Raw genomic sequence first — 24,210 nt, forward strand, 5'->3', positions numbered from 1 at the left:
TGATGAACACTAACCTGTTTCTGCTACGTACTGATGTGCTTGATGCTAGTAATGTAGAGCAATGAGTCGCATGTCAACACAAGCACCGAAGTCAACATTTCCTTCCTTCAATTGGGCCAACTGGCGGTGAATCGAGGAAGTACAGTACATACTGACGAAACTAAAGTGAGCCCTAACATGGAAATTAAGCGTTTCCGGACACATGTCCACATTACATCTTTTCTTTATTTGTGTGTGAGGAATGTGTCCTGAAATTTTGGCCGTACCTTTTTGTAACACCCTGTATGTTGCGCAGCTATACTGTAATCGTCGGCGGAGACTTGAATCATCGAGCAATTGATTGGTAAAATCACAGTTTTCTAGTGGTGGGCGTGATACGACATCCTGTGAAACATTAGTAAACGCCATGTCTGAAATCTACCTTGAAAACGTAGTTAGGAACCCCACTCACAATGGGAATCTGTTGGATCTAATGGCAAGAAACAGACTTGACCTCTTTGATGATATCCACATTGAAACTGGTGCAGTGACGATGGCACGGTTGTGGCAATAATGATTACCATATTAGAAAGGACAACTATAACAAGCAGAAAGATATATGTGTTCAGTAAGCAGTAGCGTCCTGTCTCATTGAGGAACTTGAAACTTTCAGCACAGGGGAAGAGCATGTAGAGGAACTGTGGCCCAAGTTTAAAAGAATATTGGCCTTGCACTGGATAGGTATATACTAAGCCCCCTTAGTATACACTCACTGTAAAGAAACGTTTAAAGAAACAGATATTACTGCATAATAGGTGTAAAACAAAGCGTAGGGCTATAGAGAGAGAGAGAGATGTTGAAAGAAACGCGTTTGGCTTACAGGAGAGCAGAGCAACGTATGATGTCTTCAATGACTACCGTAGCAGAATATCGTCATGTGATCTTACACAGAACCCAAAGAAATTCTGGTCGTACGTAAAGGTTGTTAGTGTCCAGTCCCAAGTGGATGAGACAGGAACTGAAATTGAGGATAGCAAAGCAAAAGCCGAAATGCTTAACTCAGTTTTCAAATGTCCTTTACAAAGGAAAACCCAGAACACACAACAACTGGCCCAATTTAATCCTTGTACCGCCAAAAAGATAAATGAAATAGTATTAGTGTGCATGGTGTTGACAAACACCTCAAATCGTTAAAATTGAACAAAGCTCCGAGCCCCGATGGAACCCCTGTCATATTCTATACTGAATTTTCGGCTGAGTTAGCACCTCTTCTAACCATAAAACTGTGTCCAGTTCTTGGAAAAAAAGCAGAGGTCACATACACCCCTCTACAACAAGGGTAGTAGAAGTGATATACAAAGCTACCGTCCAATATCGTTGACATCGATTTGTTGTAGAATCTTAGAACATTATCTGAGCTCAAATATGATGAGGTATCGTGATCAGGATGACCTCCTCAGTGCCAACCGGCACGGATTCCGAAAAATCGATCATATACAACCCAACTCTCACTTTTCTCACATGTGTGGATCAAGGCAGTCAGGTAGATGGCTTATTTCTTGATATCCAAAAAGTATTTGTTTCAGTATCGCATTTACGCTTATCATCAAAAGTATGATCATATGGGGTATCAGGTGAAATTTTTGACTGGGTTGAGGACTTTTAGGTAAGGAGGATGCAGCATGTTACCTCGGAGGGAGGGTAGAAGTAACTTCAGGTGCGCCTCAGAGAAGGATGTTGGAACCCTTGCTGTTCATTTTGTACATTAATGACCTTGCAGGCAATGATTAATATTAACCTCAGCCTGTTTTACATATAATGCAGTTATCTGTCATGAAGTACAGTCTGAAAGAAGTGCATAAATGTACAGTCTGATCTCAACAAGATTTCAGAGTGGTGCGAAGATTGGCAATTTGCCTTAAATGTTCAGAAATGTAAAACTGTGCATTTAACAAAACGAGAAAACGTATATCATTGAGTCATAGTTGGAACTGGCCAACTCGAACAAATACTCGTCTGTAACACTCTGTAATAGAATGACAGCGTAGGCTAAAGCAGGTGATAGACTTCGGTTTATTGGTAGAATACGGGGGAAGTGCAATCAGTGTACAAAGGAGATCGCTTACTAATCACTCGCGCGCCCGGTTCTAGAATATTGCTCAATTGTGGGACCCGTACAAAATACGACTAACAGTGGATATTGAACGTGCACAGGGAAGGGCAGCACGAACGACCCGTGGGAGAGTCACAGAGATACCGAAGAAAATGAACTGACAGATTCTGAAGACAGACACAAACTATCCCGAGAAAGTCTGTTAACAAAAGTTTCAGGAACCTGCTTTAAAAGATGACCCTAGAAATGTATTAGAATCCCCTACATACTGCTCACATCGAGATCGTTAGGACATGATCAGAGTAATTAACGCACGCACGAAGGTATTCAAACATCATTCTACCGCGCTCCGTACATGATTGAATTGGGAAAAAACCCTAATAACTGATAGAGTGGGATGTACCCTGCGCCATGCACTTCACGGCGTTTGCAGAGTATAGATGCAGGTGTCGCCTGCCATTCCGTTGACGTCCCACACACGAGCGACCGATCGCTTCAGGGATCGCACACGTGTCGCAGCGATCAATCGCTGACGGCTGGTCGCACGAAGATTCCAGGCAATCCGATGGATCGCATGCGACCCGTTCACGCAGCATGGCTGTCTGGTTAACAGCTGTGTGAGGCAGTAGGATGCCACTAGTTTCTCTATTTATCAAGCGTGGCGGAGTCATTTCGTTTCCTTTTGCTGTGCCCACATTGAGTAAGAAATTTACTTTAGAAATTAGTCATCCAGGCACCACGAACTATCAGAGAAGTGAAATCGGAAACCGGAGATGTATGCCATTTATATTAAGAAGCAATACAAAATAAACCCTCCGATTCTGAAGTAATTTAGCATTTTGAAGCTCGTGCAAAAGAAGTAGAATTGATGGGAATTTCATAGGAATAACTGCCATACAATAGGCTCCATCTTACGATTTTGAGTTATTCACAAAATAATTATACGTATTATTACAGTTTTCCACTTATAAACAGAATGGCATATGTATTTACTACAATGTTAAGGAGCATTTCAATTTAAATGTTCATAGCAAATCTATTCAGTTTTACTCAAGTCCCTTGTTATTTTGTATAATTCAGTTCCGCCTCGTGCGAATTGTAACAAGAGTTACGGTAACCAATAGTACTGCTATTGAAAACATTTCTATTGACACATCGAGTGAATTGCGCAAATTCTTACAATTATACTATAAGACTAACGAATATGAAAGGAACAGGGGACAAGCGTAGAACTAATTGTGTTAGCACACTTGAAAGATATACACAATCCATTTGGAATCAGTGAAAAATGTGTTATATTCTGTAAAGTACTCTACATTTCCTACGAAAAGTATTTCAGAACAATCGTAATAAACTAGTTGAGAAACTTGTGTCAGAATATATGGCATGGGAAAAGGCATGATGCATGCAGACTTAGATCTCTTCATGGATATTACGAATGATGCAGTTATCGTATTAGTAAGGTTGTCTGGATGCGGTGCGTGATATTGGGTGAACGTCGTGGGCAAAAATCTGCGAATGTTGTTGTTGTGGTCTTCAGTCCTGAGACTGGTTTGCTGCAGCTCTCCATGCTACTCTATCCTGTGCAAGCTTCTTCATCTCCCAGTACCTACTGCAAACCTACATCCTTCTGAATCTGCTTACTGTATTCATCTCTTGGTCTCCCTCTACGATTTTTACCCTCCACGCTGCCGTCCAATACTAAATTGGTGATCCCTCGATGTCTCAGAACATGTCCTACCAACCGATCCCTTCTTCTAGTCAAGTTGCGCCACAAACTTCTCTTATCTTCAATTCTGTTCAATACCTCCTCATTAGTTATGTGATCTACCATCTAATATTCAGCATTTTTCTGTAGCACCACATTTCAAAAGCTTCTATTCTCTTCTTGTCCAAACTATTTATCGTCCATGTTTCACTTCCATACATGGCTACAGTCCATACAAATACTTTCAGAAACGACTTCCTGACACTTAAATCTATACTCGATATTAACAAATTTCTCTTCTTAACAAACGCTTTCCTTGCCATTGACAGTGTACATTTTATATCCTCTCTACTTTGACCATCATCAGTTACTTTGCTCCCCAAATAGCAAAACTCCTTTACTACTTTAAGTGTCTCACTTCCTGATCTAATTCCCTCAGCATCACCCAACTTAATTCGACTACATTCCATTATCCTCGTTTCGCTTTTTTTGAATCTGCGAATATGGAGCAATAAATACTAAAGCCAAATAATATATGACGTTCGAACTTTACTGTACATGTGAAAAATGTTTTTATTGTTTCACTGACGATGAAACATGACACCGAGTCTTCAACGTCTCACCCATAGGTGGAAGTGGGTAATTGTGACTGGAGGATTTCTCAATATAATGTGCTATGTGGACTTGCCAGTCTTGCCATATTGTGAATACAGTCGCTTATACAATCCTCACCCTGTTCCATCCATACTGGCATTATCATTACATTATGCAGATATATTTAACCGTAGGTAATGCCAGAAGGGCAATGCTAGTTTAGTAATATTGTGTTAACATAATAGTATTTAAATGAAACTGGAAAGGAGTGGAAGTTACTTTATGTCATTAGACAATTTTATTTTCAGTGCATATACACAAGTATAATATCATGTTATCCCAATACTTGCTTATAGACTATATTTGCAGTTCCGTTGCTCACTGTAAAGGAAGAAATGTGTAGGAGATCCAACTCGTAAGCATGCCACATAGAGTTGTCTGTGAGAGAAAAATGATCCAATTAAATTAACGCCGCATAGCTCTGTTGATGATTAAACTGTTTGCTAATTTAATTGGAAATTGTAGTCGCCTTAAGGTGTAGGGTAACCCAGATGTTGATAAGGGCATTTGTAGTATAAAACGAATCCGCCTTTTTTGTTTGCCAATCACTGTTCCCGCTCCGAAGATGTTACCAGGAAGTTGTGTGTGCATATATAGTCTTCTGTCATTACATAGTTTTGACAAATTTTGATTACGCGGTAAACTGGCCGAAAAGTGGAAAGGACGAGGGCCTGATAAAAAGAAAAATGGTTCAAATGGCTCTGAGCACTATGGGACTTAACTTCTTTGGTCATCAGTCCCCTAGAACTTCGAACTACTTAAACCCAACTAACCTAAGGACATCACACACATCCATGCCCGAGGCAGGATTCGAACCTGCGACCGTAGTAGTCGCGCGGTTCCGGACTGCGCGCCTAGAACCGCTAGACCACCGCGGCCAGGGCCTGAGCGATATGTAAAAGAAGAATGAGCGAAGTGGATGATGAAAAAGCGCTACATTATGAAAAGGATTATAATAACGAAAAATAAGCCAAATTTTTATCCGAAATCATTGTAGCGAAAATAAGCAAAGTAACTGTCGAAAAAGCGCTAAATTAAGAAAAAGATTATAATGAGAACAATAAGCGAAATTTTTATCCCAAATCACTGTAGTTTACCGTTCGATTATTTTACGAGTATTTTTATCTATAAGTCTATGTGATTTTTTGTTTGTTTGTATCTCTGTTGACCGTCTGTAAAGTGTGACTGACGAAAACGGGCAGAAAGACTAAAAACTATGTATTTCATATTACATGTTATTTGCGTCTGAATGACGGAACCGTACGAGCGTTGGACGAATGAAACAGTAAAAGCATTTTCACATTCTGTAGTATTTCTTGCGCTGCATTCTTAAACTGTTTCTCATTCCGCACTGCAACAGTGTTTATGTCTGTTCGTTTGTTTTAGTGTAGCCAACTTGTGAAACTAGGTGCGTGTGTGTGAAATTGTCTTGTTTCTAGATAGAGACATAAAAGGATTGGAGATGGATTGACATTGTTTTCCTTTTCTTCTTGGTGGTGGTGGTTGGGGGGATGGACTTGGACGGTGTAAATAATGCAGCGCAAAAAATACTGCAGAATGGCAAAAAACTGCCAATTGCAAATGTGAATCGAAGCCTTTGGATGCCTACCGCGGAAATACGGAAGCGTCCGATCCCGCCCGTCTGCTTTTACCCATGACGTCACAAACATGGCGGAAACGACCATAAACCACGATTCTAACATGGCGCACATAAAGTCGTCACGTACACATTATGAGTACGAAAATACATCGAAAAACAAACACACATACGTTCAGAAAAAAACATAGTGACACTAGCGAGACAAGCGCGGGAAATAGGGGTTTTTTGGGCGGGGACAAACTAAATATAAACAAATTTAGACACCCACCCCCATACAAAACCACGCAAAATGACGAAAAAAACGACAACACATAACACCCCAAATACCACTAAACACAGTATCATCTGGAATCGGACACTTCCCTTGACCTATATAGCTCAACAGCAGCTCCAGATCCCATAAATTGGGATCAAACACTTCCTTTGACCTATATAGCTCAGCAGCAGCTCCCGATCCCATAAATTAGGACCTAACACTTCCCTTGACCTATATAGCTCAAAAACATCTCCCAGTACCAACATTCACAGCCACACATTGGGATCGAATACTTCCCTTGAAATGTTATCCTTACTACATCTCCACATACAGCCGTCCCTGGTCCGAGAAGCCGGAACTTCAAGCAAGCCTCATTTCTTCACGACATACTGAACACTTCACGACTTCATCCAAAAATCCGAACAGTTGAAGAAATTTTATTAGAGACAACGCACTGTCCCCCATCATAGCCGACAACCGAAAACTGTTGACCCTGTCAGTCATAGCCATACCTACCAAAGACATAAAAAAGCAATTTACCAAAATTCACACATGACGCCACGCTCGCAAACTAAACCAAAATCATCACCTAGCACAGCACCGATCGCATCAAAACGACACCTACAAACACGCTACTCTCACTAACTAAATTCCCCGCCGTCGTGACGTCACACACCACAACAACCTTACGTCACGGGATCGGACGCTTCGCCAGCAAGGAGGGAAGGAGCAGAATATGTAGAGAAACACCGTAACTTCCGCACAAACATTACAAAACGCTGTTCTTAACCTAAAATAACTAAAAGAGTACAAACGTATTTGTCCAATTTTGCAAAATAACCGTGGAAGATGCTTTATAAATTAACGCGAAACGTGTCTGGTATAATTCTTTTTAATTAAACTGCAGTGAGCTCAAGAAGGGTTGACGAAGCGAGCGACCGATTGCAGGCGATACTTCTCTTGTGTAATGCCCTTATGAATTGGCCTTTATCCGCTCGTACTGTGTTGTTTACTAACCCCCCAGCGCACACCATGAATCGGCTGGGTATCGTGTTGTTTACGTGTCGACAGAAGCGTCCGATCCCACGCGTCAGCTTTAACCCGCGACGTAAGGGTGTTGTCGCGTGTGACGGCATAACGGCGCGGAGTTTGGTTTGCGAGTGTGGTGTGTTTGTATATGTCGTCGTGTTGTGGTTTGTTGAGCTTCCTGGTGCTATGTTCAGGGTCTTCGTTTGTGTGGTGTAATGGGCTCAGTTTGCTTTTGCTTATTATCCAGAATTGTTCGAGTGTTCAGTGAGTTAACGGTTTTGTGTGAAGATTAATTTAGTGATGTTCACTGTACATCGTGTGGTAGTTTTAGTAAAATTAATATGTTGTTGTTTTTGTTCAGAACTGGATATGACGGATAAAATTAACAGTGCGCTGGTCAAGGGAAGTGTTCGACCCCAATGTGTGGCTTTGTATGTTGATATTGGTATCGGGAGATGTTTTTGCGCTATCTAGGCCAAGGGAAGTGTTTGATCCTAATTTATGGGATCGGGAGCTGCTGTTGAGCTATACAGGCGGTTACAAAAAGGTACGGCGAAACTTTCAGGAAACATTCCTCACACATAAATAAAGAAAATATGTTATGTGGACATGTGTCCAGAAACGCTTAATTTCCATGTTAGAGCTCATTTTAGTTCCGTCAGTATGTTCTTCCATCGACACTCAATGGAGCACGCTATCTTGATTTCATACGGGATACTCTACCTTTGCTGCTAGAATATGTGCCTTTACAAGTACGACACAACATGTGGTTCATGCACGATGGAGCTTCTCAAAAACAGATTCGGTGACGGATGGATTGGTACAGGCGGAACAATTCCACGGACTCCACGCTCTCCTGACCTCAACCCTCTTGACTTCCATTTATGGGGGCATTTGAAGCTCTTGTCTACGCAACCCCGGTACCAAATGTAGAGACTCTTCGTGATCGTATTGTGGACGGCTGTGATACAATACGCCATTTCCCAGGTCTGCATCAGCGCATCAGGAATTCCGTGCGACGGAGGGTGGATCCACGTACCTCGCTAACGGAGGACATTTTGAACATTTCCTGTAACAAAGTGTTTGAAGTCACGCTGGTACGTTCTGTTGCTTCGTGTTTCCATTCCAAGATTAATGTGATTTGAAGAGAAATAATAAAATGAGCTCTAACATGGAAAGTAAGTGTTTCCGGACAGATGTCCACATAACATATTTTGTTTCTTTGTGTGTGAGGAATGTTTCCTGAAAGTTTGGCCGTGCCTTTTTGTAACACCCTATATAGGTCAAGGGAAGTGTCCGATTCCAGATGATATTGTGTTTAGTGGTATTTGGGGAGTTGTGATTTCGGTTTTTTTGTCGTTTTGCGTGGTTTTGTATGGGTGTGGGTGTATAAATTTCTTTATATTTGGTTTGCCCCACCCAAAAACACCCCATTTCCCGCGCTATGCTTTTTGTGGAACGTGTGTGTGTTTGTTTTTCGATGTATTTTCGTCCTCAGGATGTGTACGTACGGAGTCGTGGTTTATTGTTGTTTCCGCCATATTTGTGAAAGACGGGCGGGAGCGGACGCTTCGGTACTCCCTCGCTCACTAACGCGACGCCGATGCCCGCAGAGACGTACCTTGGCGACGAGGCTGTCGGCGGGCAGGTCGTCGGCTTTGGCGGCGGCGGCCTGCAGCGCGGCGGCGTAGTCGCGGTCGGCGCGCGCCTTGGCGGCCAGGCAGCGGCGCATCGCGTCCACCAGGCGCAGCTCCGCCTCCTGGCGCGCCGCCAGCGCCTCGTGCTGCGCCGACACGCGCCCGCCCACGGCCGCCGACGAGAAGCCCATCCCGCGCTGCCACTACGCGCGCGGCCCCGCCATCACACCACACTCGGCTAGTCACACACGACACTCGCTTCCCAGTCACAGCACACTACACTGAACACCGATCCACACTGCGCTACAGCTGTTCAAAATTTACCACGATTTATTCTTTTGTCGACGCCAACTGTGTCCCGTGGCGAACTTCCACCAATACCGCAGTTATGTGTTGTTAACTCCCACGCAGAAATTACTGTAGAAGAGAAATTTAGTGAGCACTTCACATACGGTTACAGCAAATAGCAGAAACGATTCGATTTACTGCACCGATTACCACCTTAGAGCGGAAGAGAACCTCGCTCAACACTTGACACTTGACAACAGTAGCGTACGGTAAGTGTATCAGTTGTGGTCGACAGATATCGCTGCGACACTCCTTATGTGCTGAGATACACACGGCACAAAATCTCGCTCTTCTACACAGCGACTAAATCAATTTGTAAACAATTTTTAATGCACCTCACTCTTCGATGTCCCGAAAACTACTCGTCGAAAATGGCCGTCTCCCGTCGACTTGCTGCAGCCTCGCGGGTGGCCGTGGTAACAGAAGATTCGCCCGTCAGCAGAGTACACCACGAAATGCGACAGAGCTTCAGTCAACGACGGGATCGGCGCACTTGCTGCGCTAACTTCCAGATGGAACCACAAACACTGGTGTCCACTTGTACATCTAATTCGCTCCCCGCCTTTTGGAACACTCCAACTCTTGTAACATTTACGACTGTTTGGACATAATTTTTTGACAGTGAATTTCAACGATGTTCACCCCAGAAGGAATGCGACACAAGAGGCAACACAGCGTACAGCACTCGCAACTTGTGTGCTATCTGCGCGGTAGGAAGCGAGAGTTGAAGTACGTTTACCCACTCCTGGTCTTAGCACATTCAGAATAAATATGGGCAACACGAAGGCCCAAAACGGCTTGAAACATGTGGTAGGATAGACGAGGTTACTCGATAATTTATTTTATTTTTTCCTGGTTTCGTTCTACAGATGATTTGAAACGCAGCACATCGTAAAGATGAGCTCTTGACACTTCCACACGCGATACTCCTATTTCAAGTGTTAGTACCAAAATATTACAACTACCATCTATTTTTGCGTTCACCGTGCGTCTTTGTCGCACCTACGGAAGCTGCTCTCAATTACTTCTGTTATCTTTCAACTCTTTAATTAGTGCTAAGCAACAAGTTGATTACAGTAAGTGAGGGGATATCACCCTTGTCACGCTTTGCTGAAGAACTATTTACACCGTTGTTGTGTAGCTTTATTCGTAAGTTTAAAATGAATTAATGAAAGAGAAATTAGTATCGTTACTCAATAGTATTTCGTAGAATTATCAGGATGCGTCCACTAGTTTATTGTGGCAACGTCAAGGGAACGTAAGCGAAACTCGTGGAAAAGAACTGCTGCCTGTCGGAAATAGTAGTTTGGGGATATCACCGACTTCGCAGATTTAGTTGTTATTGTGACGCAGTGGAGTCACGCGTTGCACAGATTTGATGAACTCGCAACGTAATACGACGAAATATAACCACTTTGCACTTCTCTTGAGGATAACTTTTTTTTCACGAATATGGAAATGTAGTGAGACGGCATCCACTGCGGTGTGGATCACTCTTCTTCAAATATTTATAGTTCACATGTTCAGTAGTCGCACACAAATTTTATTCGATTCGACGATACTTTTGACAGCTGCGACGTAACATTACAAAGAACGCAGCACGAATCGAAGGAGAAATACGTTCGCGCGCGTACTGGGGAAATAGCAGCTTGATGATTCACCGGACAAAAATACTCGAGAGAGAAAATAATCCGGCCCCGCAGAAACGCCGGCAGCTGCCCGCTTGCATCCGCAGCCGCCAGGTACCGTTGAGACGACCCGGTTCGCAGTCGGCGGGTCGCACGAACGCGCCCGCACGGACCTCGGCTGGCCGTCCTCGCCGCAACTGCCCGGCAGCCACTGTCCTCCAACTGCGAACGTCCCGGCAGGATCGCCTCTGACAGCAGACTGCCGCGCCTGGTTACCGCGCCTTCCGCCAGGCGGCACACCTGTTCGCTCCTAGTAGTTCGCGTTCCTGCCGCAGAGGTGCTGTTGTACAGCCCGGACTAAGCTATTGCTAGCATCTGACTGGGAAGATAACGCAATAACAGGCGCACCGTTTGACCTTTGTCGATTCCTTTGTAGGAAGAAGATGGTAAAGCTTTTTCTGTTTGACATTGAGGTCACTTGGACCTTGGGGTGAGGCCGCTCACCTTGGTACCTACGTACACTCAAGAACTCAGTGTCTCAGTCAAATTTTGATTTATTTACCAGTTTCAGCTCTACAGCCATCACTTAATAGTTTCAAAAAATACGGAGGCTGCCATTTAATAAAAATTAGTACTGGTTCCATAGATCATGAATACGACACTTCATAATGATGTGGAACGTGTCAGGTTAATAAAAGGTGTCTATACAAGATATTACATTACACAAAATATTACATGACACTTAATATTTTTTTGGGCGAGGGGTGGCGAAATTACCCACTTACTGTATCCAAAAATTCATCTAATGAGTAGAAGGAGTTGCCATTCAGAAATACTTTTAATTTCGTTTTAAATGTTATATGGCTATCTGTAAGACTTTTGATGCTATTAGGTAAGTAATCAAAGACTTTTGTGGCAGCATAATTTACCCCCTTCTGAGCCAAAGTTAGATAAAACCTTGAGTAGTGAAGATCATCCTTTCTCCTGGTGTTGTAGCCATGTACTCTGTTATTACTTTTGAATTCATTCGGATTCTTAATAACAAATTTAATAAGTTAATATATGTATTGTGAGGCTATAGTGAAGATCCCTAGCTCTTTAAATAAGTGTCTGCAGGATGATCTTGGATGAGCTCCAGCAATTACTCTGATTACACGCTTTTGTGCAATGAACACTCTTTTACTCATGAAGAGTTACCCCAGAATATGATGCCATACGAAAGCAGAGAATGGAAGTAGGCATAGGAAGCTAGTTTACTGAGATGTATATCGCAAAATTTGCAATGACCCTAATAGCATAAGTAGCTGAACTCAAACGTTTCAGCAGAAAATGTTCCTGAGACGATTAAATCTTCAGTTTAAACAAGAAATTTTTCTATATGGAATTGCTTCTTTGCTATTTCCTGTTTACATTTAGGATGGCCATGGTTATGGGCTGTGAGCTTGAAGGTATCAGAGACACTTCCTTTTAGATTACCTTTGGCGTTTCCTACTGCTGAGTAAGGTCAAATGTTGCCTCCTTAAGTCTTACTAACACCAAGTGTTCCTTCCCCTTGGGAATTCACAGGGAATTCACAAATGATATTTTGTCTCCAGCAGTCAATTTTCACTGCTAAGTTTTCCCTTTCTTGGAGCTGATTCTAGGAGAGACAGCATCTTTTATCTATTCTTTTGTCATCAAATATCTGTTCGTTCATATAATTCTCAGCAGCCACATGATGAGGTGATGGCATATTAACTGGTTAAGCCATAAACAGTATGTGAAATTGCACAGTGAAATTTTAACAAATAGTGCAGTATTTTCACACTTTTTAAAAAGTTGTGTTGGTTTATATGCTATCAAGTCTAGATAATGGACGAATAAGCATGTCAGCAAGGTAAAAATTACAACTGATTATAATCAGTTACAGAATTATATCATTACTACTGTAAGTTCCAAGAGAAAACAAAGTAGAATACAGGTTATTGCTCAACTGTATCTTATTTGTGTGACCACACACACAAGCATGATGGCAAAGAAAATTTCCCTAACTTTCAACTTAACTCTGTTTTACCAGTGCTGGGCAGCCAAACTTATACAGACACTTTTGGCATGGGTTGTGTGTGTGTCTGCAGGATGATCTTGGATGAGCTCCAGCGCGCGTTGTCACCTATCCTCCCTGTTACTTTAAAATTTGGTACTGTTTCATCTATGTAACCAATCACCCTCTCGAGCAAAAAAACTCTTCAAGTCGACAGAATGGATAAATACTCCCCCCCTTCAGTCATTCACTGATAACAATACATGTTGTCCAGAGAGTAAACAATTTCACAAGAATGCTGAGGGTTATACACACACAGTTAAAAAATTCAAGTTGCTCATCACAGACAATTACAATTTTAATTATTTTGCAAGTGAGAAAAAAAAAACTCTGCCACCGTTTCCACCAGAGCTCTTTAATTTATGAGACAGTCAAATGAAAATGAGACAGATTGAAGAAAAGTGAGTGAACTATTGATTATTTCAGAAGTGATGGCCACAACTGTTTACACATTTAGCCCACAATGAGAAACGTCTGGTAATGCCTTCGTGGAAAAAGGTTTGCAGTAGCCTGCAGAATCACATTTGTACCCAGAGCTCCAAAACTATGGGAAGAGATCGGTACTATACGGAGGAAGCGTAACACCTTCCAGTGAAATTCATGCAGCATACTCGAAACAACCTTGGCAATGTGTAGGCAACAATCCAAAATCTCCCAATGCAATACTCATATTTTTGGATCCCTGAAGAAAGACATTTTTGACCGTCAATTTGCTTCGAACAAAGAGGTGCGCCCAGGGTGCGAATTGTGCTTTTACCAGTGGGGGGCGATGTCTTCGGGGGTTATTAGAGTTATGTATGTTACTAGCTTGGACCGTGGTGTTATGCATGGTTAAACAGCTATTTATAAATAGATTTTAATGCCGAAACTCACTATTCAAGCGTATGCACTATCAGAAAAGCCATCGCTTGTTATATCTTTAAAAGTACATTATAGGTAAAGCTTATTTACAAAATCTTCTACATACAGGTATACGAGGGGAATTCAAAAAGTAAAGGCACATTTGTGAAAAGCTGTACTTATTCTGATGATAGAAAACTGAAACGTATTAATAGCAAGACTTATTAAAAACTTTCAGTGTTCGGCTCCACAAATTTAAATTATATGTAAAGTTTTACTCCAGTGTGTGGGAAATAAACATCCCAAGTTGGGACGCATAAACTAAAACCAGAGGAGGGGATGGTCTGATGCAGAGAGGGGGGGGGGGGGGGAAATCCCCCCATCCTCCCCTGCAAATCACACACTGGGTGCACCCTTTATAAGATGCTTGTACCGTAAGCAGACACATTTTTCCGTGAAGAAGTTGACCATCTAGTCACACACCAGGATAAGTGTATTAATGGTTATGGCAAATACTTTTGAAATAATAAACAGAGTACTTTCGTTTTCCATCTGTCTCATTTTCATTTTACTGTTCCTTATGGTAATTCCTGCTTGTATTGGGCATAAATATGCCTTTTCCTATGCTCAATTCCTTTTTTTGTTTACAGGAAACTACCTTCTTAGAATATGCTTACCACACTATATCTGTGTGAGGCCCACCAACTTTTCCATTGTGATATGTTTCATGACTATGCTGGTTTGCTTGCTTCCACTTCATTCATTGCTTCCACTCAGCCTTTTACTGACTGGGCTCAGTTAGTTTTGATTACACAAAATCACCTTTCTTTTTACTGTTACACTTCCTTCTATACTCATTTGCCTACATTCATTTTCCACAGTGTGATTGTGCTGTTCACATCTATCATCTTATGAACTGAACCAAGTAAAATAGCCGTAGCAGCAGTCCAGTATTTGTAATCTAAGTACTAATTCAACTGTGAGGGTATTTAGTTTATATTTGTCAGTCACCTCCAATTGTACTTGAGTCTGGTTTAGTTTTGGATGATGGAGTTTACAACATGTCTGCAATAAAGCCATGTTGCACAAAACCCAGTCCTTGAACATTTGAATCATTTCTGACAAAATTACAAAGAGACAGAATGGCTGGCTATGAGGCAAAAATCTAGTTTTGCCAAGAGATATATTTAAAAGTAGCTTTCATTACTATTATTTGCTGATTCAGATGACGGTGGTTTGTGCAGGTCGAGGCAAGAATGGTGACTGCAGCATTGACAGTTCCAAGTGAGAGTTGCAATACATTCATGAATTTTGCTCGAAGAAAATGTGTATTGTGCAAAGTGTGTTCCTCGTTCGCTTGTGTAGAATTTACCACTTACTCCCAGCATCAGCTATGACAACTTGCAAAAACATGTAATAAAAATTCACCAAATAATCACAGCAATCATGTTTAATGCTCTCACTGGCTATGATGTTCAAAGCAGAGAACTCAGAACAGTACTGAATGTGTGGTGTAGGTGTGCAGAACAAACTGAATTTGACCGCCGTTGTTCGTGTCTCCAACTATAGTCTGTCCCTGAGAAAACTAAAACATTTTTGGGGACAGAATTTTTGGTAAGCACTTGTCTCCAGGAATCTGCTACATGAATGTAATGGCAATTTTAATTTAATTGTAATTTTATAGTTTTTTTGAGTGATTTATTGTTTTGTTACAAATAATGCTCACAGACGCATTTGTGCCTGTGTCTCTTGTCACCTGTCACAACATTGTGTCCACTTTAGGTGTTAAAGAACATGCCAAATATACCCGAACTGGGAAAAATATTTTGACAAATGACAATAAACATGGCACATATGTGTGCACTTGCATCATCTGTTTCGGAAAGGAAATTCATTTAAAGAAACTGTAAAGTCACAAAGAGACAGAATGCCTAGCAGATCAGTACAAATTTTTCATAAAAGTATTTAACAATAAAAAATGAACACTTGTGTATTTATGCACTCAAAGTACTGTTGCCTGCAGATGAAATTCTTATTCATCCCACCAATTTAGCTTGTTCATATACTCAGATACTTCATCCATTACATGTCTCCAAATGCTATAAACATTTGCACCTTAGTACTCTAAATCAGCTTCTGTTGCTGATACGACCATTGCACTGTTCTGGAACAACTGGAGTAAAACAGTATACCAAAGAAACACGTGCTGTAGAGTTATTCTTAATCCTTCAGCTGAGGTTATAATCCTATTTGACACACAGAATCAGTCTGCTTTATCTCTTTCAGAATTATTTTCCCAAAACCTTGAACTACGGAATTCTCAAGGATGAGTGTGTTGCTGGAAGACTCAAATAAAGGCTGGAACTCTTTCAAAGGGACTTCATGTTTTTCTGCACAGTTAGCTCCAAAATAAAATTATGTGGGACAATGAAAACAAAATTTTTGGTATTGGTTAGTTATACCTTAAGGCAACAACAACGCTCTGTTGCAGGTACAGTTGTATTTGTTACAATGTGACATCAGTTTTGTATCTTGCCCTACCCGTCTGTTCAACTCGAACTTGTGGTGGTTATCTGTAGCTTCTCACAGTCTGTAAAAATGCTGCATGACCAATTCCTTTTAATTATTTTTGTTATTAAAATATAAAATAGTTTGATGGGAAGCAATAGAGATGTGGATGTGGAGGAGAATGGAGAAAGTAAGCTGGATGGAAAGAGAAATGAAAGAGTACTGGAAAGGGTTGGTGAGAGAAGATGTCTGCTGAAGGTCGTAAGAGAAAGGAAAAAGAACTGGTTGGGACATTCATTGAGAAGTGAGTGCTTGCTGTAGCAGATGATTTGGGATTGGTTTAAAGGGAAGAGGAAATTACGCAGACCTGAAGAGGATGGCAGAAGACTGGACAGCCTAGATAACTACCATGTGAAAACCTGCCTTTTGGCAAAACACTGATGATGATGGTGATGGGAAGTCCAGAGTGTAAGTTGGATGGTTAAAGACTTTTGATTTGTTGACACCACTGCAGGTGTGAGGTGAACGTTGCTATGGATAGCAATGCCAAATACCATGAATTGCCTGTGGGGGAATTTCAGGGCATTGTCTGGTGAAATCAGGTTTTTTAGGACAGCCACAAGTCGCACTCAATATGTTTTACTGACCAGTTTCACGTTTTGATTTAACATGGTCATCATCAGAAAATCTCTGATTTACGGTTTGAAGCACTTTAAAGTGTTTCAGACTTTCTTGTGATGCTCTCGTTAAATTAAAATGCGAAAGTGGGCAATAAACCTACAAAGTGCAACTTAGGGCTGTCCTGAAAAACTTCTTATGCTTTTTGTTGGACAATATTTTGCTGGCTACAATATTTTTCCGACCTCCCCCAAGAGAATGGAAGTTTTTAACTGCTAATTGGTTTCATTATTGTCTAAGAACATATGTACCTCTCATTTCGCTTTTGTTCCGGGACTCATCTTTTTTCCGCATATTGATGCTGGAGAAATGCCAAATCTTTGCCAGTTCACTGCCTGTTATGGTTATCACACACCAGGGGATTCCATTTGGTACACTGTTTCTAATACCTAACTTTTCCAGATACTGTAATTTAGAAAAATTGCAGCATTTCTAGCTCAGATTGCGATTCATTTTGTCGATATTGACCTTCAGCGTGTATTGTTGTGGACTTCAGTCAGAACTCCGATGTGATGGAGCTCTCCGTGCTGCTCTATCCTGTGCAAGCGTAACTACTTCCATTTGAACCCGCTGACTGTGTTCCTCCCTTGGTCTCCCTCTACAGTTTTTGCTCTCCACACTTTTCTCCATTACCAGATTGATAATTCTTTTGTGCCTCAAGATGTTGGCTGAACTGTCAGCCAATGCATTCTTGTAGCCAACTTGTGCTATTAATTTCATTCTTCTCTGACTTATCCAGGACCTCCTCATTAGTTACTCCCAACCACCTAATCTTCAGCATTTTTCTAAAGCTTTTATTCTTTTCTTGCCCAAATGGGTTATCATCCACTTCTCGCCACCGTTCGAAGTTACGCTCCAGACTTCCTAATGGTTACAGAGCTTTTGGTGGAGGATAGATGGCACCTTTTCCTTAAATTAGCATTATGGCCCATAACTTTTTTAACTTCAGTCCTCCTACCACATTCATGATTGGATCTTGATTAAACCTTTGCATTACAGAAACCTTGTCCCAGTGCATGATTTGGTACTGCTGATTTGTCTGTGTTTACCAGGCAATTACTAATGTGTTTCTTATGGTAGGTGTTAATGTTTCTTTTTGTGATTCCTATGTACACTTTATCAGCCACTGATGTGACAAAAGACATGATATACCTCGTAATACCATGTTGAATCTCATACTGCCTGGCATTGCGCAACAACTTGACCTGGCAAGGAATCAACAAGTTGTGGGAAATCCCCTGCAGAAATACTGAGCATTTGTAACCGTATACAATTGCAAAAGTGTTGCTGGTGCCTGATTTTCAGGGCTAACTAACCTCTCAATTATGCCCCATACGTGTTCAATGTGATTCATATCGGGTTATCTGGGTGGCAAAACCGTTCGCTCGAATTGTCCAGAATGTTTTGTGAGTATCTGTGGCCCAGTGACACGGCACATTGTCTTCTGTAAAACACTGTCATTGTATCAGAATGTGAAGTGGCTGTAAATAGTACCCAAGAAGCCAAACATAACCATTTCTAGTCAGTGATCAATTCAGTGGTGTCAGAGAACCCAGTCCGTTCCATTTAAACACAGTCCACACCATTATGGAGCCACCAACAGTTGCACAGTGCCTTATTGACAACTTGGGTGTACGGTTGTGCAGTGTCTGCACCACACCCAAATCCTACCATCAGCTGAAATCAGGACTCATCTCACCAGGCTACAGTTTGTCAGCCATGTGGGGTCCAACTGATTTGGTTATGAGTCCAGGAGAGGCACTGCAGCAGATGTCCTGCCGTTAGCAAAGGCATTCACGCTGTTCGTCTGCTGCCGTATCCCATTGACGTCAAATTTTGCCACGCAGTCCTAATGGAAATTTTCTTTGTACATCCCAGATTGATTCCTATGGTTATTTCTTGCAGTGTTGCTTGTCTGTTAGCACTGACGACTGCACAAACATTGCTGCTCTCGGTTGTTAAGTGAAGGCCGTTGGCCACTGTGAGAGGTTATGCCCGAAATTTGGTTTTCTCGGCACACTTTTGACACTGTGGACCAATTCTGTATTAATCTCCGAAACTGAATGTTCCTTGTGGCTTGCCCAACCACTGTTTTGCATACAAAGTCTATTAATTCCCATCAAGTGGCCTTAACCATGTTGGAAATCTTTCCATGTGAGTCACATGAGTACAATGACAGCTCCACCAATGCAATGCCCTTTTATACGTGATATTACCACCATCTGTATATGTGCATACTTCTATCCCATGACTTCTGTCACCTCAGTGTATGCAGAAGGGATTGTGTATACTGCTGCTGTGACAAGTGATGGGAACAGGTCCTTCACAGTGTTTAAATTCCTTTCTTGTTGGTTTAAGCAATCTGTCGAGACAGTGTTCTCTTGGTACATTGATCATGTGACATTTAACTAGTTTTGTGAACGGGAGGAAAACTTTCCCTTTAGTTGGTTCTTTTTCAAATCTTTTAGGTTGTAATGTCCTATTTACCTCTTTGTCAGAATAGCCATTTCTTCTGAGAGAAGTTCCTTAATGCCTGAGCTCTTTCTCCAAGTTTTGGGGTTCGCAGGTTCTTTTAGCGTGTAGAACATTTTGATTACCCGCCTTTTCTGCTTGGGATAGTCATAAGAATTTTTCTGAAGGTGTGAGCGGGATTTCTGTAGACTTTGTACCCTAAAATTCCAATGTTTTTCAAGTACCTGTACATCCAGAAATGAAAATTGACCTTGTTTCTCTTTTTTCTTAATGAGCCTTATATTAGAATTAATATCTTTCAGAAAATTTAAAAGTCTTAGAGTTTTTCTTCTCCACAACATCATGTGTGAAAATATTTTGAATGGTCTGAAACAGACAAAAGGATTTTTCCTTGGCCACCTCAAAGAATGTTTTTTCAAATTTTTTCATACTGAAATTATCTATCACTGCATTGAGGGGGTTCCCCATAATCATGCCAGCATTTTATGCATAGAATTTGTTGTCCCACTGAATTTAAGTTTTATGAGATAGTGTTTAGAGATCTGCCATATTTTTTGCAAAAGTACATTATTGAGAGGTACCATAATAAACAGTGACACAACAAAAAAATATCCAATCTTTGACTCAATCTGATAGATTTGAAATTTTTTGATAAAATAACCAGAATCAGTTGTATAAATGACAGTTTTTCCTACAAATGGTTGTAGGGGAGTGGTCAATTGTAAATTCCATAGGTTGGGTTGATCAGTAGTACTAAAAAAAGATCAATGGAATGCCCAAGTTTGTGAAATTTTGGTGAACCAAAGTTGATGTCAATGCTCCTGATTTTAGAAGACCTTTGTCAGTGGCAGAAATTGGAGAATCTTTTATTGGTCTTATTATCCTAAGAACAGAAGTTGTGGGACCTCCCTGAAGCTAATATGCCTGAATTTTTCTGTGGTAGTTTTCTCTCATTTTCACTGTAGCATTGCTCTTTTCTACTGGAAGAACTAGAATTATTACCCAAATTTAAATCTTGGAGAGCTCTTTTCTCTCATTTTGTTAAGTTTCTGAGAGGTGTTTGCTCCTTAGCAAAATCCTGGCTGATTCATGCATATTTTATCTGCAGTTGGTTTAGGTAACAAAAGGATTCCAGCTTTGACATAACCACCTTCTGTTGCTATTCTAGAATGTGCAACTGCACAAGTCTGTTTCATTCTTAGACAGAATTGTGTCAGACTAATTAACAACAGTATGATCCATATCTGAAGGTACATAAAGCCACTGTCTTATTTTGCAAAATATTTAATTTCTCCTTCCTTTACCAGATTTACCAGAATCTACTTCCATCGTCCAGTACATTCATCTGTCAATCTTGCCCCACATATCATGACCAATTTATTACTGAGGGAAGTATGTAGTTCCATTAACTCACAATTCACAACAACCAGGTTGTGTCACTGGTGACAGATGTGCTCTCAGTGCAGTGCTGACCCTGTGTGATTGTAGATCTCAGACCTGTGTGGTTGTAGACCTCACATGCAGCTGCCAAACTGAAATCTCTCTCCATCCTGAGAAAATTCGGTGTGTCTGCATTGCAACAAAAAGGTGAGAGGGCTGAATAAATGAAATCTCTTATTCCTTCCAAAAGTTAAATTTTTCTCAACATATCCTTCCCATAAAGGATGCAAAAGCAGGCTAGGAAAGCCTCCATTTTATGATTTTACATTCCTGTTTAATTCCTGGAATTGTAACTTTGTACAAGTACAAACTCTTAGTTATTTCATGGTCTTGCAACTATAAAACTCTTTCCATTGTGCTGATTGGCTGTTATACAGAGTTCAAACGAAAGGGGGAAGTAGAGGGCAATGAAACAAGCACATAACTCCGATAAACATAGATAAAGAAACCAGTGGTTTCCCCGATACAGTATACACTGTATGGGGTCTTGTTAGTGTTACAACCCTATTGATGTCCAAAGTTATGTTTATCTCGAAATGACTACAAGTGAAGTGTATACGAAATGCCCTCATTTTATCCTCATACTGGATATCTAAATAGATCTGCTGGTAAATAGTGTTTCACACCAAGTATATTGGTGGTGGCTTTTGCCACTACCCTGGTCCCCTGACTTGGGACGCATTGGATTTTTTTTGTGTGGGGATATTTTAAAGCTTTAGTGTATTCCAGTACTGATTCATCCTTCGTAATTCTTTCTAGTCACTTGAAATCCTGTAAAAACATGCACTCCGGCTCGTCCTCCACATCCGTCTAAATTTCCTAATTCACATCCACTTCCCACACTTTCTTCTCTTCCTAAAGCACTTTCAGATTCAATGCATTAGTCCCAAAATTCAGTCTCAGTAGCCAGTATCCCTACTGCGCCACTTCATTCGTATCCCACATCCGTCCTCTCTCTCTGGAATTTCATCCAACACCCACTCCCACAATGAAATGTGTCCCGAGATATACCCCTCCTCCCAACACTAGTCACAACACTCCACCTCACACAGTCATTCTCTTTTCTACCTCCCCCTAGCTGACTCTTATTCACTGCCTGCAGTTCTACATGGCCCCATAGAAATACTCATTCCACCTCCATCATGACCCATGACATTTTTACTTATCAACATTACACCATGACATCATCAGTGACAATATCTTTAACTGTAGTATTAGTCATCAATGAAATCTTAAAATCATATTTTCCACCTATGTTTTCTTTTAAAAGAGATTCATTTATTGCCATCCATTTTTATGTAAAAATTGTAAATACTGTCCACCAATATGTTTTAAAAACTCATCTATTATTGTCTTCTTTTTAAATATTTTATCTTTCAAATGTATGTAACTCTTCGCTGAGAAGAGCAGTTTGTGACATACTGTGGATTGTTGATTGCATTCAGATACCAATTTTGATATTTGACATGTACGGGCTTCGATGAAAGATGTGTTGAAGCCTGCACTCACACGAATAGGGGCCATGTTGAGTACTTGTTGTGTAATGTGTTTGTCCTTAAGTTCATATCTACAGTTTGGATCCTCAGGAACTCTATTATGAGATATTCATGTTCCTGCACATAAATAATAGGTCACATAGGGAAACGTTTTTCACTCCTGTGTTTATTATTTGCCTGTTTCATTGTCCACTAATTGCCCCTTTCGTTTGTACCTATAATAGTCAAACGGCCTGCATAATTTGTTTCGCACAGTGCAAATCACAGTTGCCCAAACATAAAGATAAGTAAGTTACATAATTATTTATAAAACTGTAAATTATGGCACATATTTTGTGTCTGTTTTGCAAAATTGTTACTGAATTTGTGACTGATTGCTATTATGGATAAGATGTAAACCATCCTTAAGGGAATATTTGCTGTGTCCTTTATCTTAATTCCCCTTGCTGTATGTATTAGAAATTTGAATGTCTCATATTGTCAACAAATTGTAATTGTAGGTCAAAATGATTACACTGCAGAATTACAGAAACTGAAGGCAACAAATTTACCATGCTGATTTTGGCAAATGAGTTTCAGAAGGTTAGAAATTGCCAATAGATGATGTGCAAAAAAAAAAAAAAAAAAAATAAAAATAAATGCATCTATTTTCCAGTTCACTTTACAAAACAAGTGTTCCGATTTATCTGATGGGACAGGTTTTCTAGTTTCAGGCTGACCTCAGAAAGTCACTAGGCAATTGCAATTACGAAACTGTTCCCCCATCTCCTTCTCAAGGGAAGAATAGTTGTTTCAAAAGCTATGGGTAGTATCATGCACTTTTATGTATGTTTGTCAAAAGTACTATATATTTTGCCATATGAAGGCAAGTTCCCCAACAATTCTCGCTCATAAATTAAGCTTTCTCAAGCAAATATTTCTTTTGATAAATCCCTTAATATGCATGAAGCCATGGAACTCTTTTTCTTTCCAGCATTTTACTAACACTCATGAACTTATGACAAAGATGACCCTTCCAAAGTCCACAAATTTTGAGTGGGCTGCGAAATCATCTAAAAGAAGCCAACAAATTACAGCTTGATTTACAAGTTGTGTCACACTTTAATCAGTTCTAACAAAAAGCAAATAAAAAAATACGATGTCTTGCAAAGTAATATAACACCCTGCTCACTTTGCTTGCATGTGGCCACAGTTGAAAACAGCTGCATTCTAATCCAGTATTACCAAGCTTACAATATTTGGCTTTTTCTGATGTATTCTAGATATTTAAAATTCTATACATTCAAATGTCTAGGGATGATAGGTAATGGGGAACAACTTTGGCTAGAACAAAATGTTTGCTTATGCTTGCTGCTGACACTAAATGTCCTTCAGTATTCGTGGGTTCCAGGATGATGAGATTTCGCCAGATTAACAAGGTCTTCTACCAAGATGTACTGCATACTCCCTAGCCCAGTAAATTAATAGTTATTTTCAATGATAAAAAGTGTCTCTAAGCAGAGGAAGATGTTTTAGATGTGAATAAGGAACTTTAATTTTGCTAGGCCTACCGTCTTACTGAGCAGATGACAGGATTACAGGCAACACACAAGGCATATACATGTTGCTGAGTACATACACCTTGCCATTCTCAGGGGTACAAGCCACACAGGACACTTAACATCACTGGGAAGGAGCATCTTGTCTCAACCAAAAATGGTTCCTGAAGATGCCATCTATCACCCCCTAGATGTTTAATGCTAAC

The 24,210-nt window shown here is 40.7% G+C and overlaps 1 protein-coding gene and 1 long non-coding RNA gene across 4 annotated transcripts in view; one reads left to right on the forward strand and one right to left on the reverse strand.

Annotated features, from left to right (window-relative positions):
• Positions 1 to 9,167, reverse strand: part of LOC126293706 (tyrosine-protein kinase Fer) — a 539,925-nt gene extending 530,758 nt beyond the window's left edge. For all 3 annotated transcript variants that reach the window (XM_049987015.1, XM_049987014.1, XM_049987013.1), the window contains exon 1: positions 8,961 to 9,167. In XM_049987015.1, coding sequence (XP_049842972.1) covers positions 8,961 to 9,167 — 207 coding nt within the window. The remainder of the gene's footprint in view (positions 1 to 8,960) is intronic.
• The window catches only part of LOC126293716 (uncharacterized), a 77,242-nt gene extending 66,726 nt beyond the window's left edge, over positions 1 to 10,516 (forward strand). Inside the window, exon 3 of the long non-coding RNA XR_007552352.1 lies at positions 8,953 to 10,516. This is a non-coding gene — a long non-coding RNA (uncharacterized LOC126293716). The remainder of the gene's footprint in view (positions 1 to 8,952) is intronic.
• Positions 10,517 to 24,210: the final 13,694 nt, after the last annotated feature.

Source organism: Schistocerca gregaria, chromosome 10 (genome assembly GCF_023897955.1).
Source record: "Schistocerca gregaria isolate iqSchGreg1 chromosome 10, iqSchGreg1.2, whole genome shotgun sequence".
Classification (NCBI taxonomy): Eukaryota; Metazoa; Arthropoda; class Insecta; order Orthoptera; family Acrididae; genus Schistocerca; species Schistocerca gregaria.